The following is a 21,736-nucleotide window of genomic DNA, read 5'->3' on the forward strand; positions in this document are numbered from 1 at the left end:
AAGAATCTCACATGTGAGGACGTTCTGAGGTGTGATTATGCATACAGGCCAGCAGCGAGGCATTTCGCTGGAAGTTTGACATGCGGCAAAGGATTCGTAATGGCTGTAGAGTTTTCCACCTATTATACAGCAATGGCCCGTGCATGCCAATGCAGCAATGGTCTTCAGAGGATTACGCAGACGAACAGGGAAAAATGCTTAAGATTAGCACAGGAAATGAAGCAACATTGCAGTGATGAGTTTCAGAGCAACTGTTTATTGTTTTGGAAATACTGATAAGATCAGTTGTTTTCTTCCCACATTTGCCCTGCAAAAGATCAATTTTACTGTTGTTAATGTTGGAATGAACATGGTGCCAGAGTCCGTAGACAGTGAGCGTAGCTCCGCATCAATAACGTAAAAAAATTAAGGCTAAAATTGAAGCCTTAAAAAGCCTTTGTATTCATTTATCAGAAGTGAAATCATAAAGTATGCAAGCAGTGGTTAAATTAAAGAAGTGAAAAAGTATTTCTAAACCAAAACATCAGCTGAAGGACGATAAAACATTCCACGGAATAATAATGACTAAAGTGATTCTTCAGTGTCGACTGAACCTATTTACTGCATTCATTTAATCCATTATACCAATGAAAATATTTTTCAGAACAGCTATAAATTATTGACCTTTTTCTTTAAATGAAGAGCCGTGTTACATTCAAACATCTCAATAAAGTGCACGACATAAGATAAACATTCAAATCAATGTTTGGCTTTTACGTGCTTTAGCTATTATGTTAATCAGTGGCAGTAAAGAACTGATACATGTCTTTATATTTCAGTACACCCTCATCAATTAGAAAAAAAATGTAAGCAGATGAAGTTTCTAAATGCTTACGCTGTTATTATACTGGCGCTGGCCGTCACTATCCACATTCATAACAGACCGAACACACGATAAAAGACCCAGTCAGAGCAAGTGTATCGGGCTCAATGTCAATGTTCAGCAGCAGCTCCTATAGGATCCAACTTGACTGTACGTTCTTCACTGAAAAACATTTATTTACAGTTTTTTACTGTATCATGGGGGACTCACAGCTGTGAGGAAACAAACATTAGATTTCTGGTCTTATATATCATTAGTTTGGAAGTCCAGTTGTTGATTATAAGACAAAATGGTGCTGAATTTTAAATGAGAAATGTAAAACATTATTCTTTCTTTATAGTTGAGGTTTGGTCAGCATTGAGAAAATCAGATGTTCAAGCAAAATATACCAGCAAACTGTATGAATCATGCTGACAGTTTAACGTTATTGTGATTCTCCCAGTCATGTCACAGGTTACGATGAGAATTTCCATTTGCTTTTGTTGCAGAAATGTCTCAACTTCTCTCTTTTTTTACATCCAGAACATATTTTCCTGTTTTTGTGTGCAAGCTTCCTTTTATAATTTTACATTTCTAATGTCTGCTGCAGCATTTTTAGTTAAGATTCCACCCCACATGTGGAGCAAAATTTTCCCATTTTCCCTGATACATTTTGAGCCTGAAGAAATCCTCCTCTTCATATCTGAACATCTGTTATATTAAAGAGTTTTATCAAAGGGGGTTGAAAGCAGCGTGATCCCCCCCCTCTGAAAACAACACTCTTCAACTGGACATTGATTTTTAGGGTTTTAATCTTCTTCTGCAATAAATAATAATTATCCTTCTGTTGGACTGTCGCTCTCTGTCTTCTGGTCTCTACTTCTGTCTGTCTCTAATCCTTTAACTTTCTATCTCTCACTCTGCCTGTTCACCCCCCCCCCCCCCCTTCCCTTTGCTATAGGCGATAGAAAGAGAGCGTCCAGAGAAGTACCGAAAGCTTCAGGAGGCTACGCGCACAGCTCAGACCCTGGTCGAGCAGGGTAATCGTGCACACTCATTCACATTCACACAAACACATGCTTGCACACCCTGTCTGTCCCCATGGCAACGCCTCTACCTGTCCCACCCTGCCTCCGTGTCTCCATAGAAACGCTGACAGAGAAAGGAACAGACAGAAAGCTGTTTCTTCCCGTCTGTCCTCTCCTCTGTCCTTGTGCAGTTATTGTGGCACCAGAGGATAGGGAGATAATCAATTTAACATTTTCAGTCTTGTGTTGCTCTGCGCACCGTGCAAATGAGTGTGAAATAGTGTGGTCCCACTCAGAAAGGAGTCAACTTAGAACTTGTTGAAACTAAATGCTCCGAGGAATCATTACACACACATTACATTTTCTTCATGACAAAATGTGCCTGTTGAATCAAGAAAACGCCATTTTAAATGGTTGAATTATTAGCAGTATTTCCTTCTCACTGCATTTTGAAAATACACGTTCAAATCGATTGTGGATTTTTGAGAAATGATTATGTCATTAATTGCTCATTCAAATAAAAATGTGACATGTTTAAATTCATAATACGACCTACATATGAATAAAAGTGCCTGTGTCCTGTGGAGCGTTGGAAAAGTCCAAAAAGGCCCTGTCAAATCCACATTAGCATGTCGTACACTGGCTGGAAGAGGCTTCTATTTTAAGAGACATTTATTGCCATTTATATTGTCCAAAATAGCTAACTCATGTGCCATTTACATGGGGGATGTAATGTTCCTGTAACTGTCAAATGTTTCCTAACCAACTAAAATTATACCATGGTTCAGTCTTTTGGGCCCCATTATTGTCTGGACTTTTTTGTGCTTCCTTTTTATTTTGAGACTGTTCGTTTTAATCACAGCCAAGCCTGCCTTGCTAATAATGTCAGCTTTTGATAAAAAGAGGACCGTTGATTACATCTCATGGAAATATGCCACACTAGTTTTCCCACTGCCTACTTAACTTCACAGGTGATTGATGAGGTACCAACCTCCTACTGGTATGTGCATTCTGATGAAACTGTCTCAGTGAACTCACCATGATAAAGGAAGCAGAAAAAAGACCTGCATTACTGGCTGGCAAAAAAAAAAAAACAAAAGGTGCAACTGGAGACATATTACCCTCTCAGGAAGTTAAATATTGTAGAATTGTGCTAATGAGATCAAATGTTTTCATTGTGTAACTCTTAAAGACTTTCAGTACATTATTGGATTTGATAAATACTATTCTGACACTGAAACAAGGAATTTCACAGGGATTATAAGCAAATTCAATTTCACGAAGCTCATTCAAACATAATGTAGGCTTATGAGAAAAAGCCTCTTTTTGGTCTCGGTGCAACATTTGTGACTGCATTTACATGACTTGGATACCAACTCACAGTAGCTTCAAATTTAATTCTCTTGCCAGTCGTCATACTGTAAGAAAGAGGAAACGCTGTTCTGTTTAACAATGCTGTAAGGTGACAATTAAGTGTTAATTTTTCTCCTAATTCTTAGGATGATTTGTGTTGTGATTGTCTTATGTGTGATTAAGTGGATTTGCTGTCCAGAATTACTCACAAAACTGCTCAATAACTTCCCAGTGCAACTGGCTACTGTATTTGTATGATGATGGTTTAATGTTACCCGGGGAGGAAATGCTACTTTTGAGTTCACGGTAATGATGTCACGTGACTGCCAGTGCAGCGTAGTCACTCATTAATGAGTTTTTAATGGCTTCTGGACAAGGCCACAGCGGTATGGAACAGAGGGTAGAGTTGTTTATCACAGGAAACACTTACTATTGGTCTTCAGAATATGTTGATAAGCAAGTAAGTGATAGAGGACAGGATATAGCATACCACTTTAGAATTAATGTCTAGCCTCATTTCCTGTTTTCCAACTTATGCATCCTAAGGGTCATTCTTAGTGGACTGTTATGGAAAGTAGCCTCAGCTAATGCCCCGAGTTGTAACTGTAAATGGAACATTACTGAGGTACAATTACCGGAAGTAGAAGCAATCTGGAGAATGCATGCAGGCTAGATGAGAAAGCCAACTGGGATGCTGCTCTTTCAGGTCCAGTTGTCATACAGCCGATGGGATTTTATTTGCCCTTTTCCAGACAGGAGCGTAAATCCATCTCTGTACAACTTTAGCATTGATTTTTCTTTTTCCTGCTCCTTGAATCTCATTAAGGTTTTTACTTTCCAGTACTGGGGTTTTACACATGAAAATGTCCATTTGCCTTTAAAAGATGTCAATTACAAGAAAAGATGTTGATGTAAAGTAAGATAAACTGACATTGGAGTTCACTTCTTGTGACTCGCCTCACCTTCAGTACCACTGGGCAGAGTTTGTCGGCGTGAAATGTGTGTTTATCTGGCCCCTACCGGGAGAGATGTGGTGCGACTGTGAATTCTGAAGGATATATCAGTGCGTGTTTGATTGTGTGACACCCCCCTTGTTTTGTCTGCTCCTCCAGAGGGGAGTCGTGCTGATGACATTGCCCAGGCAGCGGAGCAGCTCAACCAGCGCTGGGTTGGATTCTGTGCCCTGTTGTCAGACAGGCTGGCTTGGCTGGCCTTCCAAGCAAAGGTACACACACACACACACACACACACACACGCACACACACACAGACAGGTCCGCTTCCATTCTGAATGCTGTAATTCACCTGCCAGTGTAACCGTGGGCAGTAAGGACAAGATGATCTTGACCAGTTTGACTTCTTTTGCACTAAATGTCTCTGACAAAAAAAAAAAAATTCCAATCCTTTAAAAAGTGAAAAATTGATATCAGATAATGAGTTATTGAATCAATTTTTGAGGTGTGTCTCAGGTCTGGTTCGTTTGGTGCTTCTGCAGGAATACAGATGTTATCTATGTGGGAGGTTTTCTCCATTCCTAAAACCTGTGTTCGCTGCAGGTGCTGGCCTTCTACAGTTTGTATGAGCAGTGCGAACAGGCTGTGGAAAACAGTGAGAACTGGCTCAAGGTCCAGTCGCCTCCAGCATCAGAACCAGAGCCACTTAAAGTGCAGCTGGAGCGATGCCAGGTACGTGTAAGAGATGTGGAGTTTGGTTGGAACGTGTTTCTTTGTTGTGAGCTGTAATTATTTAATATCTTAATTTTTTTTCTTTGCGATTTATGTTTTACATAGAGCTTGTTTTATTTCCCCTTGCATGCATCTGTTTGTCGCAGCATTGTTCTGTAAGTATTTCTGTTTGATGTGTTTTTCTTGGTTTTCAATATCTTTGGAACAAACTTTTAAAACGACATTATGTTGTCACCCGAAGCCTCCACAAAAAAACAAGCTGCAAACATTGATAATGCAGTTTTCTGCATTATTTCTTTGTCCTGTAATAAGTCTCAGAAATATCAGAATTACCAATGACAGGCAGCTCTGCAAAAACAAGGAGGACATAACTCCAGAGGTAGAAGACAAAGATGAAGAGGAAGGAAGCGTTGAACGGAAAAGGGAATAAACATAGCAGGACGAAGGAGAAGATTAACAGATTATGTTTGCTGCAAAAACCGATGCAGGAATGCTAAAAATATGCTAAAGTATGCTTGCCTTTCTTTGCTGATAAATGTACACAACCAAAGCTTCCTTTGGAAGAGTGCCCATTCGCTTTTCACTTGCTCCTGATCACTATTTTATGGAATTGAATATTGCTGAGGGAGATGATCCCTTTTTTAATACTGTAACCTTGTACTGGTCGGTGCCGTGCAATTGTGGCAAATATATGTGACAGTTATGTCTTTTTGTCAGTGACACATAAAAAAAGAAAACTATTTAAATGCACAAAAACATTTTCTCTCTATGCTGATACACTTGCTTTTCCAGCAGCTTTAATTTCTTTGCGTAAAGTTTTGGAGAAAAACGTTGCACAGCTGCAATTCAGTTTTGCTGAGCTGGTCCAATTTCCTGCTCGGCTTCAGATTCATTAACATTTGGACATGCATTTAACCGTTTCTGCGCATACGGGAAATTATGCTCCTTTCACTGTTTCTTCAAGAGTGCGTATAATTGGAAAAGCGACCATTTTGAAAATGTTGCTCTTCTGATCGGTGTGGGGTGTGATGATCCACTGTCTCCTGTCCCTCATCCTGGCAGGAGGAAGTGGCTCGCCTGGTCGCCCTGCAGCCCCAGGTAGACCTCCTGGAGAAGAGGCTGAATGAGCTCAAAGGGGAAAAAAGATGCGAGGAAGACCCTTCAGCTTTTTTAGATGCTGACATCACCGCCTTCAAAGAGCACTACAGCAAGGTCCTGGAGGATCTGAGGACGAGAGAGAGGCAGCTACAACTGGGTGAGAGAATGTAGCGCCGTTGATTCACTACCAAACTTCTGTATTTTTCCTGTTGGTACTTGCTTCATGTGTCCTCATCAATCATCATTCACTGACCGAATACCTATCCTAATTTTTTAAAAACCAATAAAAACTATTTATTGCCACGGTCTTCAGCTCTTTAATACTTCAGAGTACTGCAGAGCTTCACAAAATAAAATAAATCCAACAGAAATCACCCCAAACTGTTACCAAGCAAGTTTCAGCTGAATGACTTTTATATTAGAAACCTTCACCTCGTTGACTTATTCTTGAGTACAACACTAAATCTCTGCCCACCACAGCGTTCTTATTAATTTCAACACCAACCGACCAGACTTTGGTGAGTTCAGTTGGGAATCAGCTCAGGTAAACTTTCTTGCAAATGACATTTTGGGGACATTTCCTGATAAATGGGTAGAAAGAAATACTAATTAGCGCATAAAAGCATTAAAGCATTTATTCTGGTCTTAAAGCATCTCTTCTGTTGCTCAGTTCTTATAATAACTCCAAAAGTCAGGACTTTTGTTAAAATAATAATCGCTTTGATATCTAATATAGAAATATGGTTAATGTAAAGAAAAACTTTAAAGATTAGGGTTTTATTTTGTTCCAAAGATCATTCAGGGGCTGGTCATTCCCACTTTATGCTCCTTCTTGTGTCAGAATGTTAATTTTAGAGCAGATTAACAAGTCAGGTGACTCAGCTGTGCGTCATCGACTGTGTTTTTCACCTGTCGCACCAAAGACTGACTACTTTCTAACACTTCTGTGGGGCTTTCTGTTGCTTTCTGAGCGAAAACAACAACAATAAGACTTAATGAGATGGAAAAAGAAGTTGAAAGCTGAGACCATCAAGACAAGGAAACCTAAATCACACAGAAACTGTGACAAAACAGGCAGAAAGCTATTTATACCAATAAGAGAGGGAACGGGAGAGGGGAAAAAGACCGAGAAAATGCCCCCAAGGGAAAAGACACCGAGAGGAAAATATGCAGAGTGGAAGAAAGTGACATTAAGAGAGGCAGATGGAGGGTGAAGGAAGGATGGAGGAAGACACCGACAGCTGAGCAGACAAACTACACTTCTTTGCTCATGCAAACAGCTTCCTTCCTCATGCCCCACGCTGTGCCTTTCTCACCCACACAGGGGTAAGAGAGCATTCAGCTCTTTACTAGCGCGCATGCAGGCACACAGGCACACAAACACGAAAGCTCCCTAAAAGAAGAATGCAGTGATGGTTTAAATGTGACACAGAGACAACTGATGTGGATTTCTCCATCTGCCTCTGAAGTCAAGTCAGGGATGGAGAAATAATTAAGCGGAACATCGGAAGTCACAGAAACTCTGCCAGCAAGAATTAAAAGGAAAGTTGTTTTAGAAGAAAAACACTTTAGCCAAGCAGGCTAAAGTGGCTTGTTTTTTTCACCCTTAAGGATTGATTTGATAATCAGTCCATCCAGGGTTGTATTTCTCCTTCTTTAAATGTGTTTTTTGCCATTTATTGTCCCAGAACAGTACTGATCACCTAAAAGACTCTGACATTGTGCATCTGTCTTTGTCTCTCTCTGTCTCTAGTTTTGGAGAGCTTGCCCCCGGCTCGTTATAAGGAAACCATATCAATACTGTTGGCATGGTTGCAGCAGTGTGAGGCTAGGCTAGCCATCCCATCTACTGCCGTAACAGAGTATCCTATTATGGAACAAAGGCTGAAGGACGTTCAGGTACGCATATGTAGATGCCCATGTTTACCCTTTTGTGGTAAAAAATGTATATTATAGTATGCTTGATTATGTACTTTACTGTAATATGTTAGGAAATATTTCTTTACTTATTTTAGCATGTTTGATAAAAGTCACTGTGAGTGCCTTGCTCAGTAACACTTTGAGGCCAGAAACCCAAGATCTTTCAAACCTATCCTTAAATGTCAGGCTACCCACTTATATTATCAAAAGGTCATGTCAGTGCTGAATTGTTTCTGTATCACTGCCTATGCTCTTGACACCACTGCTGCTCAGATGAGTTTACAAATTCTCATAAAATGCCAAAATGGCCCTGGCTCTCTAATCCTGTAGGGCCGTATAACGCTGTAATCACTTTTTACAACCAGTAGTGAAGTTATACTGCCAGTGGCCTTGCTGAACTGGCAGATCAACGCTGTTTTAAATCAAGATTTTTTCAGTGTTTCAGGGAGCCAGCAGAGGAAACAGATCACAAGCCCCATTAGCCATCAGTCTAAATCATACCCGCAAGATAAAGAGTGTAATGCATCTATCACACTCCCAAACATTCCCCAACTCACTGGTGAAAGTATGAAATCTTTGAACAACAAACCATCAAGAGGTCAACACCCTTATACTTTAATGGTACTGTGAATTTTATCAGGATTGTATGTGTAAGCTTGCATTGTCATGCTTAGCTGTAATGTTATCTGGATGCAGCTATCCAACAACCAATATTTTCTCTTAGGCATGTACCTGATGTTGTGCAGTTCATTGTAATTACCTGGTGGAGAAAAGCCATTAGAATCGCCCCTGTTGAGGTCATGCATGAGTCTCTCTGCATTTCTTCCCAGCTGTGCTGCTTAGATATTCAGTTCTGTTGTTTTTGAGGCTGCACTCTCGATAGCACCTTGGAAGTTTCTGATTTGGCTCATTTCAGTTAAAGAAAGTCCACACTTGTGTTGTGGATAGAGGCTTCCTTGACTGTCACTTAAATATTTATAAGGCTAAACCCATAAAAACAAGAAAAAACAAAAAGCACAAGGCTTTTCTATGCAGGTGCAAGGTTCCGCTTCTGTTCATACCTCATAGTATTTGTGGTCGTCTTTCCTTTAAATCTAACTTTGATTGCAGTTGATTGCTTGGATGACCAAACTGCAGATCTCCACATACATAACCACAGGCAAAGCAAATTTCAATTTCAGTGGAATCAAGTGCTTTTTTGTGGACCCGCTTCTTGCATCTGCTTAATATGCTGAGGAGAGGCCAAAACCGGTCTGCAGTGGGTGTTTGTCTCCAGCTCCACAATTATGAGAGGAGGGGAGGCAAAGTCCCTGTGGGGCGAATCACTGTCTCTGTTTATCACCTCATCTACCTACAGATAAGCACAGGCATCAAAAATGCCATTGCAGTGCGCTGCTACGCTGTAGCGGTAAATGCAATAGAGTCACAAGCAGCCTTTTTTTTCACCTTGTCTCAGTTTGTATTTGAAGGTCTTTTGTTTCATCTTCATCCCTTTACATGATTTTATTTACAAGTCTTGCCAAGGTCACAACATATTGAAAGTGTATGCGTGTGTGTGTGTGTGTGTGTGCGTGCGTGTGCGTGTGTGTGTCTTAAACTTGATAATGGTCGCAGAGTGTAACATGGCGCTCAGGCCTTGTAGCATGAGATTAATTAATCTTGATTGCATTTAATAATTAGGAATTCATTCTGCATACTAATTAGCCATCACCCATCATTAATCATCAGGACAAGCTGTCACTGGGGGAGATGGGTAACCCTACAGGTTAACATTTGTACAGGCGTTGTCAGTAATGTTTCCTTTGCCGAGGTGTCCGTGTCACCTCGCAGTCTGCTAACCTCATTAACATAATGAGCAGTCCTGGTAGGTGGCAGCTTGAGTTCGGACTCGGTGGAAAATCAAAATGCCACCAGCAGATAGAAAATCAGCTCTGATGAGGGAAGCTAAGATTGAAGAAATGATTGTTAATATCATCCACAGACATTGGAAGGAGTTATTAAAGGCCTGATTGTAGCATTCAATCTTCCCAGAAAATGTATTTATTGGATTCTTAGATCTTCTGATTAATTCTAGGTTTTGTGGAAGGAAAACTGTAGTGGTGGGCTTTTTTGATGATTGATGCCAACTAATGTCTTTAAGTTTATGACAGCAGGATAACTTTTCAACTAAACACTTGGGATGAATTACCTGTAACAAATGAAAGTTTGTCATTGTTGCAAATGAGCACTAAATTCTTGATTGGTTATTGAAATAGAGGCTGTGTAATTTTGTATTTCTTGATGAATAAAAAGCTAGGAACAATTAAAGAAGATTGTACTTGAACAGCACTGGCTGAGTCAAGACTTGATGAGTCCTTGCACGGTATGCGTCTCCTCTCCCTGCCTGTCTCGGTTTTCTCCTTACAAAAATCCAAACAATGCACACAGAGTTGAGTGGAGAGTAGAAATTAGCCGCTAATGTGTTTTAGTACATAAAGTCAGGGTCATTTTGAGGAGAAAGTAGAGAGCTTAAACTAAAGGCAACACGTCCAACAGTAAATTTCCTATTCCCTTCCTCTTCTTCGGTCCACTTGTGATTCATTTATACAGCAGAGTAAGCATAATCAGACATGGACAGCAAAGCAAGACAAGCAACCGGGCTAACAGGACTCTGTGTGTAATTTACTGCTCGCAACCTTACCTGCTTGGCTACTTGCTTTCCCTCTGAACATACAGGACCTGAGCAGGTCAGGTGGTTGTTCAGGTGGTTTCAGTCAACGCTGCTAATTGCTGAGCTAACTGCAGACACTCGGACTGCGGATCCACTCCCGCCCAGGCTATTGTCCAGGTGTTTGATGCGAGTGCCTTCAGCTGGTTCAATCGGTCCATTAAAAATGAGGTGCATCAATCAGAGTTTTACTTAAGAGGGCTTGCTGTTGATGCATCAGTCTTCATGTTCAGCCCTGTTGAGTGAAAACTTCTTGGATTAAGACCTGAAAGTCTTGCTGCACAAGTCAACGGAAGCCATGTTAACCAGGCAGGGCTGAGAAAATACGTAGGTCTAAGTGTACTACTGCCTCTTGCACTGGACACTAGGGGTCAACAGCACTCCTCAGTTACCACTCCCCACTGCTTACTCAGAGGGGCACTATAGGCTAAAAGATGGCGTAATCTGAAACTGCGGTTCACTCAAACAACCACAATCTGCCTTTTCTGTTGTTTTTCTGTGGAACTGTCAGCAGTTAACAAAGCTGACTGAATTTTTGCTCTGACTATTCACCACTCTTTAGGCATCCTTGCTCTCACAGAGATGGCTCTGCCACATCAGCTGCACGCTGCAAACTACACACTCTCCCACACTGTGTGAATATCATGCTGTTCTGGTAACAACTCTAGTTAAGGTCTATGTGGTGGTTATCTACCATACGCTAGGACAACGTAGTGATTTACACAAGACTGAACATAAGTGTCCCTTGCTTGCTCCTGAGGGATTTTAACATCCACTTGGACAAGATCAGTTCAGCTGACTTTTTGTCCCTGATTAGGTCTTCTAACCAATCACAGACCCCAAGTCCTACTCCTAGCAAGATTGTTTGTAATCTTCGTGTTTTCTCATTATGTAGCCTCAGTCTCATGGTCTTGCCGCTTTGCCTTATTCAACACCAGAAAAATCAGGCTATCCCAGCATTCCACTGGGCTACTGGTACACGGTGACCTCCTGCATCGACTAATGCAATGTCCTTCTAACGGGTGCACTGATGTGTGTGGTGAAGCTGCTTCAGACGCTCCAGAATGTGTTGGTGTGTCTGGTCTTTAACCAACCAAAGCAGGCCCATGTTACCCCACTGCTGATAGAGCTCCACTGGCTCCCTGTAGCTGCCCACATTAGGTTCAGGTCACTTCTACTGACCCACAGAGTCCTAACAGGACCTGCTCCCTCTTACTTTAACAATCCTGCACATAAGCATCAGCTGCACTGCCGTCTGTAGAGGCACGGCAATCCAGACTATTTTCATGCCTTTTTTACCCGAGGGTTGAACAACATCCCAATCGAAGTCAGAACGTGGGCAACTCTCTTCCTTGAAAAAGCTCCTGAAGACACAGCTCTTCCAGGGGCACCTGCTCTCCTAACAGCACTTATTTTCCCCCTCCTATCTCCACTCACCTCCTCTCTCTGTTTTAATCCCTCTGCCCTTTGTCTCCATATCTCTTCACTGAACTTGTAGTATGGTTTAGGACTGTAGGGTAATATCTTATTCACATTGGTGTCAATTACATGTTGGCTTGATTATGTCTCACTGTGGGCTTCTTTGAATAAAAATATCTGCTGAAGGACTAAAATTTAACATGTAATCAGAATGTGAAGAGGTACTCATTACAAATATGAAAAATGATGCCAGCTCAGTGCTGTAATGTAGCACAGGCTGGCAAAATCTCTTTTCTTCCTAAAGCTGAAGGAAACATGATAGACATTATCAGATCTGTGGATTCTGCTCCATTTCTACAGCATCTTGTTCATGTCAGATTAACTGATGTGGTGATTATTTTGGAGAGAAGTGTGAGATGTTCAGATATATGCCAGTCAAATAAACACGCCCCCCCCCCCCCCTGCCCCCCCATCCCCTTTTCAATGGCACCTCAGTGTTATTAGCATCACCCCACTTGCTCTCCTGATTATATCAGGTAAAAGGACACAGACATTATGCGCACACTGCTACAGACAGATTTTACTGTGTGGAAAGATGTATTAGGGATAAAAGGGTGCATTTATAATGTCCTATCTTGCTCAACATAACTCTTTGAGTGTTCTGCTAATCAAGCATCTGTCTCTCCTGTACAGGCCCTCCAGGGGTCTCTGGTGGAGCACCAGAGTAAGGTGGACTATCTTAACTCTGCCGTGGAGCAGGTCTTCCAGAAAGCTCCCCCAGACATCAGCATGAAGTAAGAGAAAACAACGTCCACTAATCACAATCCAAATCAGTTTGTAACGTTGTCATACGTCAACCAACCATCACTAGGTTCCATCTCTCCTGAGGATCTGCATATGGCTCAGCTAACATGCTAGTAGAAGGTTAAAGCTATAGGGGTATAAAGTGTTAACAAAGCAGTGTCACTTGTCTAGCAATCATCTCCATCACTTGAGTCATCCCACATGTCTTAAAAATGAACATAGAGAGTTGAACCAAGTATCAGAAATCTGTTTCAGGGAACACAACTGTACTTCCAAACATGCAGTAGGCTGTAGCAAAATGATCCTTCTATATGTTTGCCAGGTATCATGCTGAGATGGACGCCATCATGGGGCGCTGGAGACGCCTCGGTACAACTCTCGGGGACAATGCCCAGAGAATCCAGGAGCTCATGGCCAAACTGATGCAGTTTGAGGTGGGATGGATTAAAGAGATTATAAGGTGTAGCTTGAGAGCCCAACCAAAATACCAGCTCAGACTAAATTCTACAATGTATTCTTCTTTCTTCCCAGAACGATGTTAAGACTTTAAAAAAGTGGATGTCAGATGTAGATGTTTTCCTAAACGAGGAATGGCCAGCGCTGGGAGATTCTGAAGCTCTGGAAAAACAGTTAGAGCAGTGCACGGTGAGAAAAAGTCCCACTATTTCCCCCAAACATTCTGTGGAGCTAGAAAAAGAAACGGCATTAAAATGCTCAGTGGAAGGTTGGTTTGGAGTAGGTCGATACAAAGGAGGTAAAAATAAAATGCTGTCTGGATGAAAATGCCCAAGAGGATTCACAAAATAAGCTTTAGAGCTCATAAAATAACCAAGAATCTATTTTGAAAAACCCTTAAGGAGACAAAGAGATGACAACTAAGCAGGTCAACGCATTTACAGCTATTTAAGAAAAGACACCTGTCTCTTAATATTAACTTAAATTTCAGCCGTAAACTCTGCTCTGATTGGCCAGGCTCTCGTAAATGACATCCACACCATCCAGCCCAGTGTCAACGGCATCAACGAGGTGGGCCTGTTCCTGAAGAAAGAGGCCGAGCCACCGTTTGCCATCTACATCCAGAAATTATTGGACGAACTGAACAGTCAGTGGGAGAACGTCTGCAAGCAGGTGCTTAACCCTCATCCAGCTCCTCTGTGTGCCTGTGTGAATGTGCGTGCATGCTTTTCTCTCACACTTTGTGGTTTCCTAAAGGCCTATGCCAAGAAGTCTGCCTTGAAAGGTGGCCTGGATAAGACCATGGCTCTCAGGAAAGAGATGCAGGAGATGCAGGAGTGGATCAACCAGGCTGAGGAAGACTATCTGGAGAGAGACTTCACATACAAAACCCCTGAAGAGCTGCGCAAGGCTGTTGAGGAGCTCAAGGTGGGTGTGGAACAGATATAGAAGCTTTCAAAGGATTTTATGTTCCAACGTTAATGGAATTTATTTATTATTTAGTCATCTAGATATGTATTTGTCTCAATACCGAACTGCTGAATAGTAACATTTTACATTTAAATAGGAGAAAAGCTCTCACGTTTTTGCTTAGAAATAATTCAGTCTAAAACAAACTGGGAACGGATACATACAAGATCTAATTGTAAATGGGGCTGTTTATTCCGTGGTTTAATTTGTTTGGGATATTGTGTGGATTCACCAGTGAAAACAGTGAAACAGTGAAACATGAAGCCTTTGCTACACCAACACACCAACACACACACACACACACACCACACACACACACACACACACACACAATATGAAGTGACCTTCATGTGGAACGGTGCATCCCCTCAGTCTGTGTTTGGATCTCTGTGACATTGGGCCTTTTTCAGGATCATCATGATCTGGTTCTGACCCACACCGGGCTGCTGCTGCAGCTCTTCTCTCCTTTCTTCTTGCTTCTTGTCATCAGCCCATCTTTCCTCCTGCTGTTGAATTAAAATAAGTCTTTCTTTCTTTCTTCTTTCTTTCTTTCTTCTTTCTTTCTTTCTTTCTTTCTTTCTTCTTTCTTTCTTCTTTCTTTCTTTCTTTCTTTCTTTCTTTCTTTCTTTCTTTCTTTCTGTGGATTGATTCTCCTCTTTTAGGACTCTTTCATGTACTCTTTCAGCTCAAACATTGCTCTGATCTATTTGTCCTGTAAATTATTGCATTATTGACTTTGCGATTTACTTGCACTCTTTTGCCTCCTCTGCTCTGTAAAAGTTTACTTGAGTCCAAAATACAAATTGATTCCACCCTGCTTGGTCCTGCAAATCCTTCTGTTCTCCTCCTTTTCCACTTCCTCCTCTACTCCTCCCTCTTTCTTGTCCAAGCTTAAAGGAGACGCCATTCTCCAATCTCATCACTGTTTTTTCTTCTAATCCCTTCTCTCCCTCTCCCGTTGGGAACACATTAAGCTGCAATCCCCCATTCATTGATTTCTTGGCTCATACCTCAGTGACTGTCAACACAAAATTCATTCATTTATTTGTCCGAGCACCCATCCAGATGTGTGTCCTTCTGTCTGCGTGGTTGTAATCACGTAGTTGAGTCCATTATTTTCCCTCCACGTCTGCACCGCATTAACACCGGATGTAGAAGAACAATGTTGTCTGAAATTTGAACTTCAAATCAACAAAAATGACATGCAGGATTTCACGTACTGGCTTTTGCGATAGTTTTGTAAAGCAGAAATCCCAATCGTGAAATTTTTGAACCTGCTGTGTTTCCCATAATTGTTAATAAAGCGGCTGCTTTCAGACTGAGTGTTCCGTTTGATTTAATATTTGCTATAAACAGAGCATATGAATGTGCATATGTTAGATATTATGTATGATATTCATTCCATTCATTGCCAGGTTTTGTTATTTCCTCTCAGAACAAACACCTTTGTGTCACATTTGCACATTACAGGAAGCAAAAGGAAATCGCAAAAACTGATTTTCATTTGCAGACATTTTCCACTCAGTTAAGTGTGTAAAGACGAGATGGGCTCCCGGTCTGATCTCTTTTCATGCAAGGTCCTAGCCTATTTCCTCAATGTGACATTATTAATGAGAAGAAAGAAAGAAGACTATGAAAGAAGACATGTGCTGCTGACTCTTGTGTTTTGGTTTTTACCATGACCACCAAGGCCTCTCTATTCTGTTATCTGGTTCAACTCTTGCTTGCATGCTTCCTGTCGGAGAATACCGTTGAAATATTATTTTTGAATTCTTCATTCATTCATTCTTTATTTCTTCCTGACCTTTCAGTTGTTACTCAGTTTTTAAAGAAGACTTAAGCAACCTCAGGCCACAAAAACATAATATTTAGAAATATAAAAGGTGTGCTTGCTTGGGTGCACCATTTTAATCTTTTCACCAAGGAAAAATAATGTATTTTCTCTTCTGTTGCCTTTATGTGGTTCTGCCTCTTTATCAGACGGCCCAGGAAGACGTGCACTCCAAGGAGCAGAAGGTCAAACTACTTACCGACAGTGTGAATAGTTTCATCTCCAAAGCTCCGCCCACAGCCCATGATGCCCTACGGTCTGAACTAGACATGCTGACCTCCAACTACCAGCGCCTCTGTAGCCGGCTGGACGGGAAATGTAAAACCTTGGAGGTGCGCATTAATATTTCTTCAGAGTACTTCAGCATGTTGTCTACAAGTAATTTCCAGAGATAAACATGATATTGAAGATATGGGAAGGATATTATAGACAGAATTCTTGTTGATTGATGGCAACCACAATGCTGTCAACACTGATAAGATGCTTGTCAATCCGAAATTATCTCAATTATGGGCATCACAAGCTGTCACATTTGGAAAAACTCTAAATAACAAGTGACAAATTGGACATCTGTCACATTAGTGCATGCCTCCTGTAAAACTACAGCCATTATTTTTAGTTGCATCCATGATTAAAATTGACCTATGCTCATTTTCAGAAGCCTTCATTGCCCAAACTTGTTTTACATTTTATTATATAAAGATATAGATATAAAGATACAGGGGATTCAATGCATGAAATTATCTGAATGAGATAAACCCTAAAAAGGGATGCAAGGTGGTGGTTTGAAAATATGTTAATGTCTGTGATAAAATATAAAACAAAAATAGAAAAATGCTTTTTGAATAAATGCGTAATGAAATGTATAAAGCTTCTACTGTTTTCCAGCATGCAATCTGATTTTAAATGTGAGGTTACAAAAATGTAAAAATCTTTGGTCAAATTCACTTCTAAAGCTAATTCGCAGACAGGAAATGATAGTCAATCAAAGGATAAGCGAGCATGCAGTCAGGCTGAACGCTTGCAGATAAGACAAGAAAGTTGCGATAAAATTAAACGCCTTGCTGCTACACTTCCTGTGCCTTTTGCTCTGCATCTGCAGGAGGTGTGGGCATGCTGGTGTGAGCTGCTCTCATACCTGGAGCAGGAGAGCAAGTTCTTGGACCAGCTGGAGCAGAAGCTGGATGAGATAGAGAACCTCCAGGGTGGTGCAGAGGAACTCCAGGAGGCACTGGATGTGAGTATATATTCAGCCTTCTTCACCTCACCGAGCATTAACACGCCTCACCAAGACAACACACTCAGCAGTCGGTGCTGCTCTGCTGCGATATCAGCACCAAACTGTTGTCAAACTACAATAGGAAATACAGTGGGACCTCTATTTACGAACGTCTCTACATGCGAAATTTTCAGGTTACGAAACGTCTCAACAGGAAAATATTTCCTCTTGTTACGAAGGAAATTTCAGGATATGAAAACCTGAAACAGAGAATTAAAGAAACATAAACAAGATAAACCAAAATCGGGAAAACTGTGAATAATCAACTTTCTGATTCTCAAAATTAATTTGAAAAGGGAAATTATTGCCAAAAGAATTTTATTATTTTTAATTGGGGCTGCTGGGAGTGTGCTAATGTGATTTATTTCTTCTGTTCTGATGGAATATCTTTGAGAGCTGGCAGCCATTTGCAGGAAATAAAGGCAGATTAAGTGTGTCTACTTCTGATATAGAACGCAGCCCTCAAACACTGAGCAAAATTAAGTTAATCCACTGGAATTTCTGCTGAATCTCGCCATTATTAAACCTATTAAACCTCACAGGTTTAAACCTCACAGGAAATGAAGTGAAAGGTTTCACCTCTTGTTAATTTGCTTAAACAGTCCTTTTTCGAGATTAAACAATGCAAGAAAGCCTCTGGATCTAGATGCTGTATTTTATTTTAAGTAGCACAGAACCTAAGAAATGTAAATATCTGCACACTCAGCTGCTTTTTTCTCCTCTGCTCAAAGCCTGACTGATCATCCAAAGAATTCGTTGAAGCCATTTAATGTCTACGTTGGCTAAAAGACAGCTTGTTAACCTCCTTTAGCAGCTTCCTGTCATCACTTTTTACTCTTGCTTGCATACCTTTCAATGCTTGTCGCTACTTTTGTCAGTTGCCTTCATATTAAAAAATGTCCTGGATCCTGTGTGTGTATCCACAGAGTCTAGAGTCTCTGTTGCAGCACCCAGAGGACAACAGGAACCAGATTCGGGAGTTGGCGCAGACGCTGATGGACGGAGGCGTGTTGGATGAACTGATACAACAAAAACTGGAAGCCTTCAACACGCGATGGGACGAGCTGATGGCGAGGGTAGGAAGGAGTTTTCCAGTTTAAGTTGAAATGCAAACAGAATTTTTTTCACCATGCACTGTGTCAATCCCCCCCCCATCAATAAATATAAAAATATGCTTAATTTCATGCCGGGTATGGCACAAGCTGGAATTAGACCAACAAAAAAAATGGCGTCCTCACAAAGTCCACAAGCAAAGCTGAGGAAAGAGTAGCTGCAGTGATTCGAACCAGCAACCCATAATATCATGGAAAGACTGAGAGAAAACCGTCAGATCTTTTGATTTCCCTGTCCAGAGGTCCACCGAGGCCTCTAAGACACATACCAGACTCACGCGTGTCGCTCCTGTTAATAAGCACCATTGGTTACAGGTTCACGAGGCGACCTGCGGGTCTCTGGGCCGCGACTCGCCCCTGGTGCGACTCGTGTTGCATGCGGGCACACGCGGCCATGCAGGCGACACCTTTCCGACTGAGGCGAGGGACGCGTGTGCTTTCGTTATTGAATCAAAACGTTGCGCTCTTCATCTGCATTAACATTAGCGTCAGTCTTCTGCTGCAACACCTGGAGACGACACCTGTCTGCACCTGGCTCAGCGTATCTTTAAACCTCATATATCACCTTCCGCATTGCTCACTTTTCTACCCTCATTTCCTCCCTCCTCTGCCTTTTCCTCCCCTTTTCTCTCTGCTGCTGTCTCCCCCTTTGTGATTCTCCTCCCCCCTTCTTTTTTCTTCTGCTATCTTCCCTCTCTTCCCTCTGGCAACTGTCAGCAGTCATCAATGGTAGCAATATATTCTCACCCTCTTGTGGTGATCCTAAATGACGGATTACAGCAGACTCACACATGCAAACACATGTACGCACGCACACATGCACATGCACACGCTCACGCGTGCACAAACGCACACCCATGCTCATTGCTTGCTGGGTTGATCCTCCCTCACAATGGAACCAGATTATTGTTCTCCTTGCTGATAAGCCTCCCTTTGTTTGTCATCAGAGACGGTGTGCGTGTGCGTGTGTGTGTGTGTGTGTCGGGGAGAGAGTATTTAATTTCAGACTTTGAGTTTTCGGGGAGGAAGTGTCTTTGTGTTTTTTTAGAAGTATTGCGTGTGTGTGTGAGTATGTCCAAAAGCAAGGTGAGACCAGGCGGTCCTGACTCCTGTTTATTTGTCAGGAGTAAAGGGGACGAGGAGCTTGGACAAGGCATGTGGGCGTTTGTGAGTATCTCTGGAAAGACAGATGGAGAAGACCTCGAATATCGCCTTGCTGTTTTTCTGGTTTTGACCTGAGGGAGTGTAGAGAGAAGCTTCTCTGTTCGGTGCTGTTTAAACAGCACACTGTCAAAATCTCTCACATTTTCACCATGACTGTTTTTCTGCCTTGCAGAGAATTCCGCTGAATTGACATTCCAGGCTGTACAAATTTGAAGGGTGCATTTCTGCAGAGCCCCAAAGTAGCAGCAGTTAGTGAAAAGCTTGGTTTATAGAAACAAATGCCTTTTCTTTTACTTTGTTCTGAGTTCAAATGTCTTTCATAGTTAAATGTTACTAACTTTGTCACCCATTGGACAGTTTTCAACACTCTTTGTCGTACATTTACAGACGGTGTTTCCAGAGCTTGTTTACTGTTGTTTATTCAGCTTTTTACTTAACCATCAAAAATGATACCATTCCATAGTTAATATATTGTTGAGTATATTATAAAAATGTGAAACGTGGTCCTTCAAATCAGACACTCTAGATGTAATACGTTTTTTTTATCTTTTAAAGTAGCTTTTTGCCCCTTGAAGTAAGAATCCCAGTGAACTTTAAACTTTTCTAAAATCAGACGGAGCCAGGAAAGACTGCAGAGTTCTCAGTGAATGCGGCTGCAGTGGAATAAGCCTCTAATCTCATTAAATCAATGTCCCACTTTAAAAACCTATGGAGATAACGACAGCCTGTGCTGACAAGAATTTTTTTTTTAAATGTTATAAATCTTTCCACTTCCCTTCCAGATCAAAAAAACATGGTCGCTGGTTTAATTTTGCCTTTGTAACAGCTAAAAACCAATAAGCAGAAGCGCTGAAGATGCCACTCGCACTTTGCCAGAGGCTTTTCCAACGCAAGACTGTTGAGTAAACAGTGATTTTTCCATCTCCCATGTTCACAATCTTGGCGACTGCTCAATCTGTGTAAGAAATACAGTAAAGAGAATAATGGGTGTTTACTGAGAACATATTTCCATGACTTGACAGTTGCAAAGCAAATAGAATACATGGCCAGAGGGAAGGTTATTGTCAATGTTTGACTAAAACGCCAAAATGCGAAGAAAAAAAAGAAAAGAAAAGAAAATCCATCTACTGGTGGCATTAGTGGGGGCTGTCAGTGCACACAGGGGTGAGCTAAACTTGAGCTATACTTAGTGGTGATCCTACTGTGAAGGATTAGCCCTTTCACCTGTAACCACATCTACACTCACCAGTTTGTGATGTAATGGTTCTGTGCATTAGTTAGTCCCATAATCATTAACCAAGGAACACTGAGGCACCAAGCGCTTAAGCACAAGGTGAAGTTGCACATACAACTGGTTGATGATGTCCAGCAACTGCCTCCATGTGGTCCAACAGACAGTGCCAGCTAGAGAGAGAGAGACCGCGGCGTCCATCGTTCAAGAGGGTACAAGTAGGGGAAGTGCGCCTGTCTGTGAGCGTTTGTGCGTGTGTGTGTGAAAGAGAGAGAGTGAGAGTGAGCAATAGGTGAGACAAAGGCATGTCAAGTTCTGTGCTATGTTGTTGTGCAGTAAAGACAATGTATTCAATCTAGATGACAAACTTTGTGAATCACTTTGTGATGTGTTTGTCAACCTTGTGAATGCACATGATAACTTTGTGTTAGCATGTGCAATTTAGCTGCCTCTCTGCATCACAATGGTTGTGTTCTGTGATCTGTTTTAGCCAAGATTCCAAAGAATTAAAGGTGGTTTCATGTCACAGTTTTTACCAGAGGCAGAAATTTGCTGATTGAGTGTTCAAAGAATTGTATTAGTATGATTATTATTATTGAAAGGACGTCAGTCTGTGATTTACAGTGGCACATTGTGAACAACAGGGGGCGCTCCAGCTCAACTCCACAAAGCAGCACGATGGCAGTTTGCTGCTAGATCACGTATAACATTTATGGTCTGACACAGAACTCCTAAACTCATTTGGATTTAGATGAGGTTTAATGGCCTAATTTACAGTTTTGGACCTTATTGCATTAACTGGGAAATGTACCCAAGATAAAGTGGCTTTCATGAGAAATA

General features: G+C 41.4%; 1 protein-coding gene and 1 long non-coding RNA gene across 19 annotated transcripts in view; one reads left to right on the forward strand and one right to left on the reverse strand.

Annotated features, from left to right (window-relative positions):
* Positions 1 to 21,736, forward strand: part of dmd (dystrophin) — a 167,528-nt gene that overhangs the window by 82,542 nt on the left and 63,250 nt on the right. For all 18 annotated transcript variants that reach the window (XM_057026113.1, XM_057026114.1, XM_057026123.1 and 15 more), the window contains 13 exons: positions 1,803 to 1,881; positions 4,335 to 4,447; positions 4,778 to 4,906; positions 5,969 to 6,161; positions 7,758 to 7,903; positions 12,744 to 12,844; positions 13,177 to 13,288; positions 13,386 to 13,499; positions 13,827 to 13,982; positions 14,067 to 14,237; positions 16,260 to 16,442; positions 17,213 to 17,347; positions 18,316 to 18,465. In XM_057026113.1, the coding sequence (XP_056882093.1) occupies positions 1,803 to 1,881; positions 4,335 to 4,447; positions 4,778 to 4,906; positions 5,969 to 6,161; positions 7,758 to 7,903; positions 12,744 to 12,844; positions 13,177 to 13,288; positions 13,386 to 13,499; positions 13,827 to 13,982; positions 14,067 to 14,237; positions 16,260 to 16,442; positions 17,213 to 17,347; positions 18,316 to 18,465 (1,782 nt within the window). The remainder of the gene's footprint in view (positions 1 to 1,802; positions 1,882 to 4,334; positions 4,448 to 4,777; positions 4,907 to 5,968; positions 6,162 to 7,757; positions 7,904 to 12,743; positions 12,845 to 13,176; positions 13,289 to 13,385; positions 13,500 to 13,826; positions 13,983 to 14,066; positions 14,238 to 16,259; positions 16,443 to 17,212; positions 17,348 to 18,315; positions 18,466 to 21,736) is intronic.
* Positions 5,682 to 10,989, reverse strand: LOC130522101 (uncharacterized). Its single transcript, XR_008949544.1, has 2 exons — positions 10,605 to 10,989; positions 5,682 to 6,130 (listed from the first exon to the last, which is right to left on the reverse strand). It is a non-coding gene; the product is annotated as an uncharacterized LOC130522101 (long non-coding RNA).

The sequence above is a fragment of the Takifugu flavidus genome, chromosome 3, assembly GCF_003711565.1.
Source record: "Takifugu flavidus isolate HTHZ2018 chromosome 3, ASM371156v2, whole genome shotgun sequence".
NCBI classification, from domain to species: Eukaryota; Metazoa; Chordata; class Actinopteri; order Tetraodontiformes; family Tetraodontidae; genus Takifugu; species Takifugu flavidus.